Here is a 21,753-nt window from a genome sequence, read left to right as displayed (position 1 = left end):
GGCAGATGTGACTGCCAAGCTAGCAGCTATGGCATCGATGAAGAAGATCAAGGCACCTGCCACTCATGATTTTGCACATGTGGCGCACCTCCTGTTAGAGGTCAAATCAAACAGTCAGATGACCTTCCGGCTCAGCATGGGAGGAGTAGAGCTCTTTGCTCTAAAAAAAGTATTTTTTTTTATCATCTGATGTTAACTAGTGTAGGCATACAAACAACTAAGAGAACATATGAAAATCAACTTTCAATGACAAGGTAGTCAAGAAGTGTTCATGCTACATTGACTCGGAGCAGGCTACTTTCCATTTTGAAAACGCAAGAAGCAAATTGTACAAAGAGACATTCCATAGACTTTGCATGTGGATCATGTTCTTACTTTTCTTGTTTTGTGGAAAATTAATGTAAAACAAACGAAATATAGTGCGAAAAGGTTGTGAATTACATGTTTCACAAATTTTTGACGTGCCAGTTTGGTCAGAACAGAAAAAAAATTGGAGGGGACACTTGCGCTCCGCCTTAAGGGTATAACGCGATAGCTTTAATAGTTTAATGCTCATATATGCAGAGTTCGTCATCCTCTACTTAACATTCATAGGTCCCTGGGAGTCCTTGTACCACTCCTGGCACAGTGATACGGCAGTTAAGAGATGCACCACTGCCCGTCGATGGCAGGTGCAGCCATCGGTGGGGCTTGTGCGACCTAGGTTGCTTTTGCGAGGCAACCTCTTGTGACCAATTATTAATTTAACTGCCACCTACTACAGTGCGCAGTTTGCTCACAATCTAGTGGGCAGGTTGTGATGATGCCACAAGGTTACGTGAACTAGGTGGCCCATCTGCCTCCTATGTTGCTTTTGTGGGTCAACGTCACTGATGATGACGCCAGGTTTTTTGGGACATGGGCTCCTTAAAGCTATTGCGTTTAAAAACAATGTAAATAAGACGTTTAAGGACTCGTGCGTAAAAAGTAAACTTTTGACACCTACTGCTCATGATTTTACCGCCTGAAGGGCGCACCATAATTCTTTGTAAAACACGTGCAACGCGCGAGAGCGGAATGGTTCGCATAAGGCACGGGTATGTGCTGCCATCGGGTCAACATTATTAAAACAAAAGCAGAAAAGCTTCTTTGGAGACATCCACACTGTGACGCTACAAGTAGGATAGCTATGGATACTGTGGTTTTATGCTCACAACTCAAAACATGGCAGTAAAAAAAGTGGGACATAAGTGTCCCATAAAGTGCAGTGCTACAATCTACCTTTTTCATTTTGCTGTGCTGTCTCCTGTAACCTGACTGGTAGGGTACTGTGCTGGACGGAGAGACCTCCTCTGTATATACCCTATTCACCATCACATTTGGTGGACGATAGGAAGCTCCTCTGTTGCAATCCTGTACCCTCTTGGCCGCCTTATTTTTACCTGGTCCGAAACTAAGGTGTCCAAATGAAGGGTGTTTCCGGCCACTAAAGATGCTGCACAGAGAGAGATGGGGAGGGGCAGGAAGAGGAGGAGGCTTATGAAACAAGACGTCTGCCTGGTTGTTGGCCTGGCATGCTAGTCCAGGTGTGGGTGAAAGAAGAGAAGAAGATTAGAGAAGAGGAGGGTGAAAATGAGAGGAAAAGGGAAAAATAAAGGGTGAATGGTGAAATCACATATACTCAACACTCATGCACTCGCAAACATACACAAGATTGTCAAAGAGTGTCCGCAAAACCCGTATCTTAAAGAAAAAAAATTATTTTGCCCCACGCGCACCCGAAGCCGCATCCCTCCAGGGTCCGAGGACATGCTCCAGGTGCACGGGGCCGTCCTGTCAGAGTCTTAAAGCACCTAAAAGTACATCCCACTTATCTAATAGGCATGTGTAAGGGCTTTTGGGTGGGACTCATTGTCAGTCATTATCGTCATGTTAATAAACTCTAAAGCTTAGTGTGGAGGAGCACATTTTGTTTGCTTCGCTTTTGCTTTGCTTTTGCTTGTCCTGGGCAGCACCTGATACCTGATGGATTTCTAGGGCTTAATAGGGACTTTTAGAAGGGGGCCCTATCTATAGTGGTTATAGGGGGGAATAGTGGGGGCACTTTGTCCTGCCCATCCTCACTGGCACCCCCTTATCTCCCTAACCGATAGGGTCCCCCAGTTCTAAAAGTCTCTGATGATGGCTCGGTACGAAGCCCGAGGTGAGGGTAAGGCAAGTGTGCACACACACATAACACAGCTTGCTCTGGTGGCTTCTTTCTTGCTGTCTGCACCGTCATGCGTTGAAAAACGGCCAAGAGCACTTGCCTGTTTGAACTTATTTTTTGAAAAAGTGAAAAGCGCTGGGATGAATTCTGGATGCTGTGGTGGCATCCAGGGTTTTCCTGCCCATCAATAATAGGTTTCATCATAGAGTGCGCACATACTTAACCTCAGTACCTCGTGTGTACCTGTCACAAAGTGATTCCTTCACAGCCATGGCGTGCTTGACGGCTCCCAAGGGTGGCTGTGATTGCCCAATCGGCGAACAGCTTTGATCCATTCTTAAGAGTGGAAGCCAGTGTCATTAAGCGCTAGTATCATCGCCACCGCAAGCGGTGGTGATGACAGCTGGTGGCTGCCTAAAGCATTCCTTGGCAAACTGGGTCATACTGGCGTATCCTGCTTATTGTATGTGTGTCCTGCGATGTAAGCAATTGTCTCTTTCAGGTCACCTTTGTCAAAACTACACTCAATCACCATCTGCATGCTCTAAAACTTGTGAATTCGCTCTCCACATTCGCTGAAATCGCACACACGAACCTGGCAGACGGCAAGAACAACTCCGCTTTTTACAAGGGAGCAGCCTAGACTGCTCTCGACTGCGCTCACCGCAATAAAACTGCTCCTGTTCTATCACTGGATGAAAGTGCTCCCACTCCCGTTTGCCCATGGGAAGGTGTTTGCTCTCACGCGGGCACATTTAGGATCCTGTTCGCCCGCTGGAATGAGCCAGTAGTCATAGTGAATGCTCTCCTGCCCAGAGCTTTGTTTATAAGTCCATCGTAGATGATCGTATTAATGGGGGCTCAATTTCAGGCAATCGCAGCTGCACAAAGGCAGTGTAGTGCTTAAATATACTGAACTATAGTCTGATACAACTCAAGAACGAAGCGGCTTTTCCCCGACAAAGGATCCCCTTCCAGCCAATGCCGTCGGCCGATTCTCATGAACCTGCGAGCGTGACAATGCAGGGAGGGGACTATCGCCGTTCATCAGCCGCTCCCTGCATTATCATGCTAGCAGGCTCGAGAGAATCGGCCAATGCCATTGACTAGAAGGGGATCCTTCGTCGGGGAAAAGCCGCTTCGTTCTTGAGTTGTATGCAACTATTGTGTGCAATGTGGTAGTGATATTTTGTGGCTGATATTAGCAGAAAAAGAGGCATTTTCCTTCATTCCCAGTCCCATATGAATGTAACTGCATTGCAGTTTGTTACAGTTGTCACCCAGCTTCAGCCAGTTCACAGAGATTAAATAAGCACTTGGCTGCTGATATGAATCACGCAGATTTCATGCGTTCAATTTTTTGTACGCAGTGTGCAACATGGCTGAAAAACTGCAAATGTTTCTTGAGAACAGGCGTTTTCTTACTTGATTGCGTCACTTTTCATCTGCTAGTCAAAAACTTATTTCAGTCGCTATAATTTCAGCTGTTCTATCAAGCAGAAATGATCTTTTAGATGCTGCTTCAAAGAGGACTTCACATTGCCTATTCTATTACCTCATGTGGGACTAACGTGTGCTGCAGACAAATTAGCCACCATGCTTGGTATAGTAGGAGTGCACAATAATCACCACACAAGAATGCGCTGCAACAAGCAAAAAACCTTCATGTAATATTCTTGTCGCGCTTTAATGTGTCTAGCTTAGTGCATATTTCAATGCTGAAGAAATTTTTTTGGCACTTACATGCAAGCGATATTTCACGCTCATATAGGTGTATTTGACCAAACTCGTGTAGGTTCTTATTAGTCTCTCATAATGACTTATTGCTGCTTATCTAAGCTATAAATTTCACATGAAAGGTGCCACGGCATCAAGAAGCCACTTTGATTCTAAGGACTTTGTTATGAGAGCAGTACCATTACCGCCTTGTCCACCATGTTGTACTTCGATTGTTGCCACCTGTAGCAGCTGGAACAACCGAATAGAATTTCGGCTGCAATTTTATGGGTGCGAAGTGTAAAAACACCTGTGTACTGTACGATGTCAGTGCATGTCCCCAGGGAGGCGAAATTAATCTGGGTCGATCTACGACTATGGCGTCTCGAAGCTGAATGTGGGAAGGCGGTGGAGGTGTAAAATACTGAGTTGCAGGTGATCAGTTTATTTCCCATTGCTACCGTGTGGCCTCAACTCAAAGAAACCTTGGAATCTTTATATGCATGTCAGCAAAATGTTAACAATGCAACCCTTAATTTGGGAGCACCAAATTTTAAGTGCAGTAGGCTGGCTTACTCTGTTGCTCTCTGTTTTATTAGGCAGCTTATGAAGGTTTATTGCAGAACTTAATGGAGAGCATTTGTGTGCTTTTTGGAGCTTTAAGAGCTCGTAAGAATGAAGTTGATGCATGAATTCTCTTTTCTGTGCAGTTCAAGAGGTTGGCCAATGCCGTGATGACATGAAACAAGTCTGCTTGGCTTGTGAAAAGCTTTCACCACAAGAACATTTGGAACAAGAACTTATTGACAGGCTCAAGAGAGGCTGCCAGGAGGTTGTCTCAGCTTTCTTGGAGCTTCCACAATCTCAAGGTAATAGCTCTTGGCCACCCATGAATGACTTGTTTACATATGTAGTCCACGTCTCTAAGTGTACACTTTTGAATCACAGTCATTGCAACTTGTTTGCCATTATTATTTGAAAGCCTGCCTCTAATTAGTTATGCAGCCGTATAGGAGGGTCTCACTTGAAGTCATCCGCAATGGGTGCTAGAGGCATAGGCTGGGCATCCGCCATATTCGTGGCTGCCTTCGCTGATGGTGCAGCCAGCCGCAGTACAACCTGTGACGAGCAACTGTCTTACACGCCTTGTCATAGAAATCTCTGCCCATTGTGCGAAAGCACACAACTCAATGGATATGCTCATGAAATATGACCTGTATGGAGCAGAAAAGCATACAAAGAGGTGAACCTTGAAATGGTTCACCTTTGTTAAAAAATTGACCTCTTTTGTAGCACACCCTTCTAGAGGCCATCAAGTGAACTGAGCCTGTTGGGCCAGGTCAGTCACGCTTCCGCATATCTTTTGTGTGAAAATTCTTTTACCAAGGTAGGGTGGGCCTTCAGGCAATTGTTAAGCAAAAAGGCTATTCTTGAAAAAAATTAATATCATAGCGACAGCTATAAAATTTTCTGGAAATGTGTTTCTCTGTGCCGATTTCAAATATGTCATTTAATTTTATGTAAAGCTAGAAGCTTCCACACTTATGTAATATGTAATTTGTTGCCGATAACTTTTAAGAAATTTTGCTGCAAAGAATTGCCTAAAATGCATGCCATTCTTTTTTTGTGACATAAGGAATGCAATAAGGGTAGAATTATCATCCTGCCTATCATAGGAGTTGCGTGGCAACTTCAGAATCCCATAATATTCCTGTCACACGGGCAATCTCGACGCCCATTCAGTCAGTGCCCATCAAAATTTTCGAGGACCATCCAGATGCACCGCTGCCTAATGTATCTCTCAAGCTCAGTCAGATATCACGGAAAGTTTCTTGAGAGTTGCCCTGATAAAATGGTTTGTATATTAATGCCTCCCACATCTCCTTGTAGTGTATGACAATGGTGCCATTTACCACAAGCATCACCTCATATCCTACTACAGAAACATTTTCACTTTCCTCCACTGCACTATGCTGTTGCTCAATCAAGCTGTAGTTTATGATTAGATATTGTAGTGCATGGTTGTCTGTATGATTAGATATTGTAGTGCATGGTTGTCTGAAATACAACACATTTGAAGTTGCTTAGCTGTGCTCATGCTAGCGGTCACCTGCAAAAATGCAAAGAAAAAATTGCTAGCAGTTTAGCATTGTTAAGCCCAGAATATTTTTTGAAAGCACTGTTTTTTTGGAGGTGGACTCCACTGCGTGTACCTCAAAGAGCGATTGAGGTGTCCACTGACCCAGGGACCTAGTTATGCGCCCTTCCTTTCCTTTCCTCAGAGTCAAGGGTCTAAACCTTCTGCTGGCTTTGAGAAAAGGAAAGGTGCGCTACTGCCTCAGTTTGTTGGTGGGTGCAACCGCCTACTCACAGTGGGATTGAGTTGTCCACTGACTCTATGAGCCAGTTACACTTACTGCTCAGAGTCTTCACACACATACACAGAGAGACACTGCTGAAGCCCGGGGAGCACAGGTAGAAGTGCTTTCGCACTAAAATAGGGCAGAGGGGTCAGGACGAGTTTTTCGAGAAACCTAGAAAGGTTGGTTCTGAGCAATAGTTTTCAGTGAATACCAGCACGTGTAGATATTATATATTATGCCATTTTTATTTTCCTGTCCGTTTTTGTTTATGCATCAGAGTTTCATGATTTGCACATTGTTTACTATGGGGTGCTCATGTTTGTACGTCCGTGTGATGAGTCTTTATGTTGAAGGATATAAATTCTCTTGCTTACCTTAGTTCTCAATATTGGTCTCCTGCTACAACACATGAGGAAACTGCTACAAACTGTTTTGCCTGCTACAAGGCGTGCTTCAAAATGGTCTTGGTCATTCATACCACTGTGTTAGTGCACATTAAAGAACCAGAGGAGGGCAAAATTAATCTGGAGCCCTCCACTACGACGTCTCATAGCCTGTGTGTAGTGATGTTAAATCCACATACCATACCATACCTATGCTAACGCTCACAGCAGGGTAAATTTAACTGCAACAAAATGGCATGGAACCATTGACTGAAACTAGCCGGAATTGCATTGCATTGCAGGAGATGTACCGGAAGCCCTTGTTTTAGAGTGTTTCATCTAGTAAATATTGGTCTCTGTTCTGAATGTGGTATATTTCAAGAAATTTCAAAGTAAGAAGCTTGTGTGCAGCATTATGTGATGATATTGGAAGTTGTTATTGTGCAGTTTCAGAGTGAGAAAATTGGTTCTGCTGACAGGTTATATTGACGCCTTGCTTGAATATAATGCCAGCAAAACACTTGTGTGTGATTGAAATGTTTGCTAAAGCTTATCACATGTGTCGACTTTCCTATTTCAAGACTGTAAGGATGAGAAATGTTTTTGTGCATTTCCCTGATTTCACGGAAGTGAATTCGTGCCTCTTGCCAGGTATGACTTTGAGAAATGAGCTTGCTGTTGCACTTGGGGATCTGTTCAGCACTCTCGGGAGATTTGCACAGGAAGTCAGCCTTCAAAGGTGAGAGCAACTTCGTATTTTTAGTTCTTTTACGTGCACAAAAATTGGTTATTTGAGAGAAGCAGCGACTAAGCTATGAACATTATCCGCTGTGGGGTATTGATTGCACTTCAGAGACAACGAATTTTCGTGGGTGCTGCTATCTCTTAAGAACCATATGACTCTAGCTTATTCATAAGTTTCACCATCAGGCAGCCGTCTCCGGTATCACCTGAGAAGTACTTGAGCCTGGCATAGTATGGTGTTTTTGATTGCCGTTTGCACATAGCAATGGCAGCATGGTAGTATAATATTCATTCATTGCGGGCAGAGAACATAAAAGCAATTGTAGTGCTTGAACTGTGTGATCGAAGGTGAGATAAAGCTTCATGCATCTCCTGTAAATTCTAAGCTCAATATGGAGTGGATAATCATGTTTTATATTGCAAAGGCTGTAACAGTGGCTATGGCTGTTTTCAATACGCATTTCAGCCCCAATAATTTCCTCTGGAGCACCAGCAGTGAGCAACGATTTGACTCAGGGAAGTCATGAACAAGTCGTTGAAAACAGTTTTCAGTAGCAACCACTTCACTGTGCAGGTGCTCTTCGAGGTGCTCTTCTGGGCATTTCAATGTGTGCAGTGTGTACGGAGCTATCTCTGCATCCAGTATCGGTAGCTACTAGCATTAGCTTAACAAGCAAAGTAGCTTTTCAAGTGATCACTGCTTACAAATGTTTCCATCAGGGCATGTTCACAGTTTACGGCAGTAAAGATCTTTGCCCACAAGTGGTGCTCCAAAAGAAATCATCGGGGCTGAAATGTGTGCTGCAGACCATCATTACTACTTTGTATCTGGGCTTTGTGCTGTGCCCAGACCACTGTTCTTTTTGTTGTGCTTGTCTAGGCAGCGGTGATGGTGTATGTATGTGCTGAAGTAAGATCGGAAACGACCAGTGGCTGTGAGCTCTGCACACTCATGCAGTCAGACCCGGTTTATAAAAAGCAGCACAATTCACCAGAATTTGTTTGATATACTGTATATACTCTTGTAATGAACCCGCTCGCGTAATGAACCCAAATTTGCTTTTTTTTTTTAACGGCCATCCGCAGCGCAGACCTCAGCACAGCGACAAGATGCTGTGTGCTGATAACGTCATGCTGTGTTTCATTTGACGATAGTTTCTGCAAGGACGGTGGTGCTCTTGGCAAACATGGCTGAGCGCCAATACGTTGTGCAACCTTGACAGAACCGCCGGCGGCAGTGGCTCGCCTGGTGCACTGCTGTGTGCCCAGCTGTGCCACTGTGTGCTTAGAAAGCTGGCAAGTGCTTGCCAATCGGAGAGGAGCGTAGTGGTTTAAACCTTCTCGCCACTGCAATGTTATGAAGGAAGCAGGACCTTCAGACCCCCAGCGATGTGTCAAGCTCAAGAGAGGGAGGGAAAATGCCTAACCTTTTACCACAGCTAAGGCTTAAACATTTCCATTATACACTCACAACTCTCTGGGAGTTTTTTTAACCTTGTATTAAAAACTCACACCTGACTTTCAGGGCCAGTGTTCAGCATGTTCACTTTATGTTACTGCGATTGACTGGCACCTCTTGCTATCACAAAATCATTGGACCATGCTGTTATACAGCAATCACCTTTCGAAGAGAACAATGCTAAACACCAATGACATTAACGGGTCTGAACGTGTGCTTTTGGTGATGATGGACGGACAGACGGATGTATATGAAATTTTTGCTCCCCCCCCCCCCCCCCAGAAAAAATAAATCTATTGAAACTCTGTTGAACTGATGAGCTTCTGGCTATTAGAGGCAACTGTTGTTTATTGAGGTGACTGCTGTGTGCCGTTCGAGCCTAATTGATATAGGTGCCTGCCTGACACACTTCATCATGGAGAGGGAAAGCATACGTGAAACCTCGTTATAGCGAACTGGTAAAAAAATCGTAAAATAGTTCAATAAAGCTGAAATTCGGAATATAATATTTTGCTAAAACTGGACGCTGAAGAAGCAAAATTTAGTCATGGAAAGAACAGCAACTGGGTGAGACCTTTTCCGAAGTTTTGGCACCGTACTGAAGCTGCTTGCGGCAGCAGGAAGGCCCCAAAAAACTGAGTGGCAAATGCTAATTAGGTTGACTTCTCCGCACAGTACCGCAGTATGCGGCGGTGGCAGGTCAAATGCTATCTATGGTGGATTCTTCGCATTACAACGGTGTTGCTCAAAAAATCGGGCTCCAGATGAAAGCCATCGCCGTTTTCACCACCTCCGCTCCGTGACGGTCGGGGTGAGCACAGGATATCTGCTGGAAAGCTACAGCTTATCGTGTCGCTGGTTCCGGGGCACTATCGATGGGTGTGAGGGGTGCTAACGGGTGCTAACTGCCAGGCTACCAGCGGTTCTTGCTCTAATATCTTCTGTGGTGCTGTTGGTAAATGCGAGATAAAAGGTGAACCATGGCACTAATGCTTGCCACACCACCACTAGTCACCCATGTAGTGAGGCAACGCCTGCCATCTGAGTGGACACAGCCTGGCACTCGGCAGTTTTATCTGTCCGTTTTATGGAAAACTGTGTTTGATATATACAGTCGATCCAGGATATATTGAACCTGGATATATCAAATCATTGCTTATATCGAGCTGTCAGTTTACCCCCTTAAAGATCATGCAAATGTATAGCAGTGTTCACGTTTATCGAACACCCGTTCAGCAGGACATTCGTCATCACATACGCGGCATCTAACGTCTAAGCTCATCTTCAACTATAAAAAAACTGATTGCAAAGCTCTTAACGTTGGTCTGCAAGAATTTTGCTCCTCATACCTTTCCACTTTCTCTTCCCGTACCATCAATGAAAACTGGACCTTATTTAAAGAAAAGTTGCTGTCATTAATGGTTGCTCACGTACCACAAACTTCATTTCGGGTCAACATTTCTAAGCCATGGTATCATAGGTCACTTCGCACAATTAAGAATAAAAAGAAGCGCTTATTTAAAGCAATGAAAAAATCTGGATCTCCCTCTCTGAAACTGCAACAGAAAGACTGCGAAAAACAATACTGCCGTGCCGTTCGTAAAGCGAGACATAAATTTTATTCTCATGATCTTCAATCCCTTATGCGCAACAACCCTAAAAAATTCTGGCGTACAATATCCCCAACTAACACTCATACCCAAATCGCTCTACAGGACAATACCGGAAATTTCATTACTGACGAAGAAAGTGCGACTATCTTTAACAATTATTTTACTTCAGTGTTCACCCATGAAGATCTTTCTAACATTCCTGCCACCGCCGAAGTCGACTACAGATATATGACCCCCATCGAATTAACTGTTGAAGGCATCGCGTCACTTATCAAAAACCTTAAAATGTCCACTAGCTCTGGTGTTGACGGAATCAACACCAAAATTCTTAAACTCACTATAAACTCGAGCAGCTTAATCTTGTATCACATTTTTCAGCAGTCTTTATCTACAGGTGAACTTCCGTTTGATTGGAAAATAGGCAAAGTCATCCCCGTGTTCAAATCCGGAGACAGAAGTAACATCAGTAACTACCGACCTATATCTTTAACCAGTATTGCATGTAAGCTCCTAGAACATATCATTGCTTCAAATGTTGCGCAGCACCTTGAACAAAACCGCTTTTTTTACCCTCATCAGCACGGTTTTAGAAAAGGACTGTCATGCGATACTCAACTCATGGAATTTACGCACGAAGTTCTGACTAACATGAATGACAACCAACAGATTGATTGCATTTTCATCGACTTTTCTAAGGCTTTTGATCGGGTAGCACATTGTCGTTTAATTGCCAAATTCTCTGCTTTAAATATCGACTCATTAACGCTATCATGGATTAGAAATTTCCTCCCATTTCGCAAACAATTTACCAGTATAAATAATTGTTCATCCTCTCTCTCTGAAGTATCGTCCGGTGTTCCCCAGGGCAGTGTCCTGGGCCCGTTACTATTTTTAATATATATTAACGATCTGCCAACCGACATTACCTCTAACATCCGTTTGTTTGCTGACGACTGTATTATTTACCGCAGAATTTCTAATCAAACCGATCATATCGCTTTACAGAAAGATCTAGACCATATAACAAACTGGTGTTCCATGTGGCTAATGCCGGTCAACACTGATAAGTGTAAATTAATGACTTTCAGCCGTAAACTTTCAAACTCTTCTTTCACCTACTCGCTCAGCAGTAATCATGTGACAACAGCGTCCTCATATAAATATCTCGGCATTCACCTAAATCGAAACCTTTCCTGGTCGACACACATTAATAAAATTACAGCTAAGGCTTCACGAACCCTTGGATACTTAAAGCGTAATCTTCATGGTGCACCATCTGACACTCGAAAACTAGCCTACCAGACGTTTGTCCGCCCACAACTAGAATTTGCATCACCCATCTGGTCACCTCACCAAGCGTATTTAACACGTAATCTCGAATCTATACAGAACCGTGCTGCACGCTTCATCGCTCGTGATTATAACCGGCATTCCAGCGTCACTAAGATCAAGTTATCGCTATCACTTGAGTCTTTAGAATCACGTCGTACCGTAGCCCTTCTTTGCTTATTTCATAAAATGATTTTCAGTCTTCACAGTCACACATTACCTTTGTCACGGCCATGTCGCACATCTCATCGCCTCCATAATCATAGCAGCTTTACGCGTATTTTTGGTCATACAAAAGCATTCAACATGTCTGCTCTCCCACGTGCCATAAACTATTGGAACAGCCTTCCTGACGATGCTACTAATACCAGAAATCCTGCTACATTTCGTGATAAAATAACCGCAATCTTCGCCTAGTTGTCTCAGTTCTGTGTATTCTTGCGAAAAATGTTTTATTGCTGCTTAGAGTGAACTAACTTGTGCACTTTTTAGCCTCTCTGTCAAATCGTGTTCCATTTCCATGTTGCCACATTTTGAAACACGTAATTATTGTGTGTTGTATTACTTTATTTGTATTCTTCTGAGTGCCTCTTGCTAACTATTGTATAAAGTTTTTCTTCTGTCCTTATTTTCTGTCCTTATTTTGTGTTTTTTTTTTTTGCGCTGTTCTCTAACTTCTATGTACTGCCCCACTCACACAATGCTCCAATGTAAAGGAGCCTGTGAGTAACTTGAATAAATAAATAAAATAAATATCGAACTGCGTGTCGCACCCCTATACGTGGCGCTTCTCCTAATGGCACTTCCACAATATCTTTTCGCACATGCAGTTGAGCTGGCTGCTAGACCTTGGGCACTTGCTGGCAGTGCTAGCTCTGTGAGACTGCATGACAAGGTGAATGTAGGGTGTGCTTGAGGGTGGCGTTCGGTCCGACATTTTCAACACGGCACTGCTGTCATGCGGGGAAGCCGATGTTTAATGCACCGGTTGCTATGCGGTGAAGCCAGCCTGGCTGACTGAAGGCTTGCTTGCGAGTGCTCTCACGTGGGCTGCTTCGCTGCTGAAGGCGGTGCAGAAACAAGCTGTACTCTAATTCGAATTGAGATATGCTTGCACTGACAGCGTACCGGTAACAAAATTTGACCTCTTATATTGCCGCATGCAAGAAGACGCCAAAGATGACGACTGGATCTATGAGCGCAAGGCTGGAAGAGGAAGAAGCTGAAACACGCAGGGCACAACAAGGCACCACTCGCGTGACGCCTTTCAGCCTTCTTCATGGGCGACCAGTGACAACTATGCTGGATGCCTTGTTGCTCCCGACTGCCGACGGTGACGATGTTGATCAGGACGCCGAGGAATTCGCACAACGCGCAGAAAAAGCTCGCCAACTAGCGTGTGTGCGCATCAGAACTCAGCAGGAGTATGATGCACGGCGCTACAATCTTCGCCACAGACATGTAATGTATGAACCTGGTGACAACGTGTGGGTCTGGATGCCTATTCGCCGCCGTGGACTCTCCGAAAAACTATTACGGCGATACTTCGGACCCTATGTTGTGCTGAGACGTTTAACCGACGTAACATATGAGGTGGTGGCAGACGGGTTATCGACATCCAAGCAACGCCAGCAGCAAGTCGACATCGTCCATGTTGTACGTATGAAGCCGTACTACTCAGACCGATCTTGACCTCCTACTTCCTTTTCTTACCATCGAGACTATGCTTCCTGAGGAGGGGGACAAAAGCCGCATGCAAGAAGATGCCAAAGATGACGACTGGATCTACAAGTGCAAGGCTAGAAGAGGAAGAAGCTGAAATGTGCAGAGACTCTTTCTGGTTGACCAGTAAACCGTTTTTATCTTCAGCTTTCCTCGGGGTTCTACCAGTCGTGACAATATCCTGCGGTGGCTTCTCCTGAAGCACCGTGCACTGTGGTTTCGATGCAAAGTGAGCTAGGTCTAGCGACACCTAGCGAGTGATGTGTACCAGTAAGGCTGCAGACAGCATGACTCAGCAGGAAGCGCACCGTTAGCATGGGTGCACTGTATTCACGCTTCTGGGTTACAGATATGCTTATCTTTTGCCATGTTTTTTATATCAAACTGTTTTGCGATCCCCTTTAAGTTTGATGTATCCAGGTTTGACTGTGAAGTAAGAACTGCATGTGTTTGTTAAAAATATTTTGGGGACAGTTCGATATAGGCAATAATTCATAATAGGTGCGTTCAGTGTAACGAGTTTGACTGAACACATCTTGCGCACAACGTTAAACTCACAGTAAGAAAACAGGACAAGCACTACCAACTTTCACCTTCTTGTACTCTTGTACCCTTCTCTTGTCCATCTCCCGCAGTTATTTAATTCAGCCAAACAGAGTTATTTCATTGATTTTTATGCTAATTGATAAAGGAGGAGTAGATGTGAAATGTGTTCAATTGGTAAATAAATGATAGTCAGTACTCTCCCTGTTGTTGTGTAAGCTGGGATGTGCGCTAACATGCAGTCATACTAACACTCCGTTATCTGTTCTATACACTTTTATTGTTAAAATTGTTTAAACTGCTGCCCGGTTTTATTTTCATTTCAGTGTGTTTGCATTCAGTGGTATGACTCTTCGAATACAGTAAAACCTCGTTACTACGAACATCAGATTAACGAAATTTTCAGATTTACGAATTTTTTTAAAATCCCTGCCAAAATGCCTATATTTTAAATGTAAAAAACTTTCACTCCTACGAATTTCAAATTACCGAATATTTCAGAATAACTTACGTAATTTAATCTTGCAATCATCGCAAGACGGTTCGTTATTGCGAAGTTCCGTCAAAATTTCGTACCAAATCCCTGAAGCTGATGCCTATCATCATCATCCGAAGCAGCAGCTATGCGCTGGGGAACCCGTTGCAACGGATACAGCCCCAGCGGCATCGGCATCAACGCTAGTGTCGCATTGAATGAATATAGGCTAGGCGGCGCAAGCTGCCGCCCGATACAAAGGGTAAGGCCATTATCATCCATCCAGCGTGTGGTCGCATACTGCGCTGTAGTCTTAAGCCTATTCAGCGCAGTGTCACCACGTCGACAGCGAACGGTAGGATCTGCAAAGTTATCGGCGCTGTGATTGTGTCGTGCATTAGCTTTGCTGACAATGAGTTCTCCTGGCCCCCGCGTTAAAAAGAAGCGACGCCAGTTTTTGCTTAAAGAAAAAGCGGACATTCTGTTGCAGCTGAATGCTGGAAAAAAGCAAGTGGACTTGTGCAGGGAGCTTGACATCACACAGTCAACAAATACAACGATGCTCAAAGATCTGGACAAGATCATAAAACTACATCGAGAGTCGCTCCCTCAAGAAAACGTCTGCGGCTGGGCAACTACCGTGGACAGCGACTTTAGAATTATGTGGACAGCGACAGCGTGGCGGATACATCCGCGGAGCTCACCACCGAAGACATCGTGAATCAAGTGCATGAGCAAGAAGAATGTAGATGATGCCGACACTGGATCAGCGCACGAAGAGGAAGAGATTGTTTCCGGCTTGGATGTCCTAGTCTTTCTAGAAAAGACCCGATCATTCCTCGGGTGCTGAAAAGATGTCCCCGATGACGTGCACAGGAAGGTCGAGGATGTGGAGGCGTTCGTCCTGCAGCGCTTGTCGTCTACTCGCCAGAAGAAGATAACAGACTTCTTCAAGCAATAAATTGTAGTTAAACTGTGCCCAGCGTTATCGTTTATTATTTACTTACCAATACATAAATCTGCTGCAAAGGTACGTTATTTTAGTTCTTGTGATGCATTACTGACATGAAAATAAAGGTTTTTCAGTTTTTCAGTACTGCGATATTTCAAAATAACGAATTAAATTCGGCGGTCCCGTGAAGTTCGTTGTAACGAGATTCTACTGTACCACTTAGGGAGCATGCCCCATAACAAAAATTTTTTAAATATTTCTGCCAGGAGACAAAATTTCACAGTTGAGAGATCGTTGTTGGTACAGTTTAGGTCTCTTGTGAAGCCCTCCACTCCGTGAAAGTAGCTCAGTTATGCACATTTTTTGGTAAATTGGCCGTTTTACTTAACAGGTTTTAGTGATTTCAAGTGTATATTTGGCTCTGGTATTGTTGCACATAAAAGAGAAAGGCTTGCACATAATAAAATAAGCAAAAAATAGCTAAAAATTGTTGTTTTTGTTACCCATATGACTCCTTAAGGCAGTAATACTGCCATGCATGTAGTAGCGCACTTTTGTCTGCTGCCCTTACACTGTGCAGACGAACCTCATTATAAGCAACTAATGTCTGAAGCAATGTCATGCCATAATGGACAACCGGAAGGTGGCTGCCATGGGAAGATCCGGAGGGTGGCTAGCAGCGTAACACCTGCCAGCGGTTGCAGGTGGCGTGGGAAGAGCTGCACTCAAATTTCGCAGTACTGGCTAGCATCGTAATTGTCTATCAATTTTTGTGGCGTATGCTATGGTAATTTGTTTTGTGTTGTAATTCTTTATATACATCATATTCAATAGCCAGTCTTGCATCTGACTGAAAAAATTCATATATTGCACCAATGTTTAAAAGGAGTTGTGCTGCCTTGTCCATCTCTGCTGCATGTAAACGCTTTGAACAAATAGCTAGCTTTATAACCACATTTCTCTATGGTAACAATGCTCTTACTTTCCAGCATGAGTTTAGAAAAGATGCAGTCATTGGCAATTTGTTGATGGCCATATACAGGGCACGTATGTATGCATTTTTAGTGTTGTTAGCAGCGGCCTCAGAAAGGAGTTATGGCTTCTGGCGTCGGAATCCGCTGCTGCTGACTTGCCAGTCTGTGCCAGCTCTGCTTCCTCGTCTCTCTGTTCAGCTGTTCAGCCTCTTGGCTCCAGCCCCTTCTGATGGTACTTTGCATTTGGTTCGTTGCTTGGCCACTACTGCCTTACGCTGCACTTTTTTAGTGTGCTAGCACTAAAGGGCCACACTCACTGATTTTGCCGATCTTTGTTTGAAGCCTGCTTGACCTTGAAAACCGAGCCTCACAGCTGCGCCACAGTGGAGAGGCGGAGGAGCAGGTGCACGAGGAAGAGAATTGTGCAGCTCTAAGCAATGAGAGCGCGCCACATTGCATGGCTGAGCCTATAGGAGAGACGCGTCACACAGTTGCAGCCTTGTGAGAGAGGCATGACGCATACAGATTCAGTGCATGGCACTTGGTATACGAGTGTTGTCTGCATAAGTTGTGCCATGCCTTGTGAAGTCTAACCATGAATAGCGGTGCCATCCGGGTTGTCTGAGGCAGAACGCCAGTGTCAACCAAACTGATAAGAGTGGTGAAGAAGGCAACCGGGGCGCGAGGGTGGCCCAAAGATGTGGCTAAACAGAAGAAGAGGCTAAAAAACTGCAGAAACATGCGAAACGAGTGAATGAAACAGCTGAGCAATGACAACACTATTTTGAAGCTGCTGCTGAGGCTGACAGAGATAAGCGGGCAGAGGAAACTGCTGAAGAACGAGCTGTGCAACTTGAAGCTCAAGCAGCGTATCGCAAGTGGAAATCTGAAGAACGCTTGGCACAGCACATGGCTGCAACGGGGATCTTAGAACATGACTTTCTGGGTAACCCGTTTGGTTATGGATATTCAGTGTGAATGACTGAGGCACAAGAAAGACTTAGCCATGGTTCAATGGTTGTGTTGGAGCCGGCCTTTGCAGACATGGACACCAGTGGTTTCAAGGTTTGTAGAACCTTAAAATTGTCGCTTTTAAAGGACAAGAAGCTTCCATTATACTCTTTTACAAACAGGTATAAGTATCCACCAAAAATTGGAGGGGACATTCAAGTGGAGGGTATGACGCGGTAGCGTGATGGGTTAATTCCCATATATGAAGAAGGTCATTCTCTACATCCATAGATCCTTACATTCGATTCCCTACCTAGAGCAACTTGGTACTCTTTTTTTACTTTTTAATCCCTCCGGGATTTTTCGCTCACAGCCAACGTCTTTGACGCCGCATGAACCTGATGCTGCTGATGCTCGGGGTGGCAAACCACGTAGAAGCACTGCCAGGCGCCTTGCCGAAACGTGCGGGACTCAAGTTGCAGTCGTAGTTCGTTGGCACATCGTTCTCAACAAACCCAGTGCAACGAATGCCAGCATAGCTTCCGCACCGAACGAGCGGGCAGCAAGCCGCAAGCTTCGTGGTGAACGGGCCTTGGATGGGCGCTGCTCACCGTGTGATTCCTGCGTCCCCACCCGGCCCCACTGAGCCCGAATGAGCAAGACGAGCGGGAGGCGCTGCCATCACGCGCTATCTGTTGGAGCAGTGGTGTACATTGCGAGGAGGAGGTAGTGGTGGGCGCCGCCTGGTGGCGCTACGTGCGCGCCAAGCGAAGAGGAAAAGTAGCTAAAACTTACTTTGCTACTCGCTTAACTGCGATTTCTGTAATTTCCATGCTCATAATTACTAATATACACCACAGTACATGTATCTAAAGCACCCTTCTAAGACAACACCGTATTCACTAAACGCGCCTCTTTTCCTTCCAACTCATCGAGCTGGCTTGGTGGAGTGGTTAGCATGCTTGTCTCGCACTCCAGAGGCCCTGGTTCGATTCCCCAACTCGACCAGTTTCCTACTCGGTTTTATTTATTAATGCCTCTGGGATTTTCCTTCACGACCAACGACACCAGCTTTTCTGCGACACGGGGCCCTTAACGCGGTCGCTTTAAAAGCTCTGCACTTGCCCCCGTTAAACGCGGAGGCGAGATTTTAGAGGCCCATATACTGGGCGATGTTAATGCACGTTCAAGAATCCCAGGTGGTCGAAATTATCCGGAGCCCTCCACTACGGCATCCCTCATAGCCTTAGTCACTTTAGGGCATTAAACCCCACAAACCAATACCATTGAAGGCGGTAGCAGAACGGCTTATCTTGCCAAGGATTCCATTCATGCAAGTGAGGTGGTTGTTGTATAACAGTGGTCAGTATGGTGTGAAAGGAACTGTTATGAACGTCTAGTCGAGGAGAGAACATAAAGCGCAGAATGTTCAGCGAAACTGTGTACCTGTGTGATATGGTGTCCAGAGAAATGCTTTTGCCTTAAGTTGAGCTTCTCCAAGCTGTTCCTCTGTATGAGGTGCTACCCAAAAGTTCCAAGAATTCAGTTGTTGAAAAATGGGTGGTCACCTTAACTCCTAGTTTGCACTGCTTCCTTCAAAGTAGTCACTTTGAGCATGTATTCACGGCTCCGAGCATTTCTCTCATGATTTTACACATCCGTGGAGGTGTGAGTGTGTTGAGGAACTCCTGTGATTCTGACTGAATCTCTTGAATTGTGTTAAATTGATGTCCCGTCTACCTCAATTTCATTTTCAGAGACAATAAAAAGTAACAGTGGGCAAGGTCAGGTGGACAGGGCATTTGCGGAAGCTTTCCTGTGTTTTTGGAAGTCGGGAACTGTCGAACGACAAGTGATGTGTGAGCGGGCTAGGTGTCATGTTAGAGCAGCTGATTGTTGTTCCTCCACTTTCCTGGACATTTGTTCAGAAAATTGTCCTGAAAGACTGTCCTACAATATCAAAGACATCATGGATTATTTGCCTGCGATCTGCAAGCATAGCGTCTCAAACTTCTGCAATTGTTTTCAGTGTTGTCCTTGTTGGCGGTCACCTGCAACGCTCGTGGCCATCAATAGACATTCAGCCATCTTTGAAGCGTTGTATGACAAAAACGTCTTGCTTAGGCCTAATCTCTGTGACCAAAATCAACAATGCACTCCCTCAACAAAATAGCATTTGGCCACGCTGGTGTAGTACTTGGCTACAACCTCCCATATGACCAAACCAATTACCCCTTGGCTTGGGTGCTAAGAACCTCTGGCTCCTGACAGGCCGCCATTGGAAACTGAACCTGGAAACGTTTAATGTTAGAGCCATATCCAGTGAGGCTAGTCTAGCAGTGCTGTTAGAGGAATCAGCGGGTATTAAATTGGATATCATACGGCTTAGTCAGGTTAGGAGCACAGATGGAGTGTATGCAGTGTTAAAAGCCGGGAACCTCCTATGCTGTCGTCGATTAGCAGACAGGCGAGAACTAGGTGTAGGTTTCCTCATCAATCAGGATATAGCTGGCAAGATAGAGGATTTCTATAGTATGAACGAGAGGGTGGCAGCTGTTGTAATTAGGCTTAATAAGAGGTGCAAATGAAGGTGGTACAGATCTACGCACCTGCGTCTAGCTATGATGAGCAGATCATAGCTTCTGGAATCGGCAGTGAGCAAAGTGAAAAATGGCTGTGGTTTAGCTCTGGTTAAACCTGGAGTGACGCGATAGCTACAGCTGGTCGAATGGAACTCGCTCAGTCGAATTGCAAAGTCTTTTGCCGCTCTGTTTCGCTGGGCGTTCCTTCTTCATCTTCGTCCCTGGATGTGATTCACTCCCCCCCCCCTCCCGCCGCCGGCAGCTGCTCCGCACCACGTGACCACGTGCGACCACGGCACCGTGCTGAAGGCTCGAAATGGTAGCGTAATGTAGTTATCGCTACAAAACACAGTACACTGTACTGATGGGTGAGGTCAATGCCAAGGTAGGGAAGAACCAGGCTGGAGACAAGGCAGTAGGTGACCAGGTGACCATGGCATAGGCTCTAGGAATTACAGGGGGAAGTTATTAGCAGAGTTCGCAGGGAGAAATAATTTACGGATCACGGATACATTGTTCCGCAAATGAGAAAACAGGAAATGGACGTGCAAGAGTCCCAATAGTAAGACTAAAAATGAAATAGATTTCATACTATGTGCTCACCCTGGCATCGTGCAGGATGTGTAGGTCCTCGGAAAGGTGTGTTGTAGCGACCACAGGATGGTAAGGTCTCGAATTAACCTAGACTTGAAGAGGGAACAGAAGAAACTAGTGAAGCGGACGCCCATTAACAAGTTAGTGGTTAGAGGGAAAGTAGAGGAATTCAGGATATTGTTGCATGGTAGAACAGATATTTGGCTTTAACTGAGGATGACGACCTTAATGTTCAAGCAGTGAACGATAATCTCACAGCTATAATTGCTGAATGCGCAGTAGAAGTAGGCAGTATTTTGGTTCGACAGGATACCGGCAAGCTATCTCAGGAGACTAAATATTTAATTAAGGAATGCCAAAGCATGAACGCATCTAACTCCACAAAGAGAAAAGAACTGGCAGAGCTATCAAAATTAATCAGTAAATAAGCGCAAGGTTGCCTACATAAGGAAGTTTAATGTGGAGAGAATTGATCATGCTCTAAAGACTAGAGATAGACTAAAAGCGGTGAAGAGGAAACTAGGCGTAGGCAAAAACCAGATGTATTCATTAAGAGACAAAGAGGACTGTGTCATTAGCAATATGAATATGATAGTTAAAGTAGCCAAAGAATTGTACACAAACCTATAGAGTAGCCAGTGTAATCGGGGTGTTAATGAGACGGGCAGTACCGCACAGCACTGGGATGTCCCGCCAGTAATGACAGAGGGAATAGAGAAAGCTTTAGGATCAATGAAAAGAGAGAAAGCAGCTGGTGAGGATCAGGTAACAGCAGCTCTGCTGAAGGACAGAGGCGACTTTGTACTTGATATTGTACTTCCAATGCCTTATGACCTTGAGTGTTTGAGAATCCTGGAAGAATGCTAACATCATATTAATCCACAAGAAAGGAGACATCAAGGACTTGAAAAATGAGACCGATCAGCGTACTGTCCGTTGCCTATAAGGTATCTACTAAGGTAATCACTAATAGAGCCAGGACAACCTTAAACTTCAATAAACCAAATGATTAGGCAGGCTTTCATAAAGGGTACTAGGCAGCAGAGCATATTCACACTATCAGGCGATTGAGGAATGCGCAAAATCAACATCGCCTGTATATAGCCTTTACTTTACAGATTACGAGCAGGCATTTGACTCAGTCGAAACTTCAGCAGGCATTGCG

General features: G+C 44.7%; 1 protein-coding gene across 1 annotated transcript in view; it reads left to right on the top strand.

Moving 5' to 3' along the window:
• Positions 1 to 21,753, top strand: part of LOC144115217 (cyclin-D1-binding protein 1 homolog) — a 73,306-nt gene that overhangs the window by 3,728 nt on the left and 47,825 nt on the right. Inside the window, exons 3-4 of the mRNA XM_077649494.1 lie at positions 4,615 to 4,773; positions 7,302 to 7,389. Of these exons, the coding sequence (XP_077505620.1) occupies positions 4,615 to 4,773; positions 7,302 to 7,389 (247 nt within the window). The remainder of the gene's footprint in view (positions 1 to 4,614; positions 4,774 to 7,301; positions 7,390 to 21,753) is intronic.

The sequence above is a fragment of the Amblyomma americanum genome, chromosome 1, assembly GCF_052857255.1.
Source record: "Amblyomma americanum isolate KBUSLIRL-KWMA chromosome 1, ASM5285725v1, whole genome shotgun sequence".
NCBI lineage: Eukaryota > Metazoa > Arthropoda > Arachnida > Ixodida > Ixodidae > Amblyomma > Amblyomma americanum.
The sequence above is the reverse complement of the archived record's forward strand: the minus strand, read 5'-3'. Positions and strand labels throughout refer to the sequence as shown.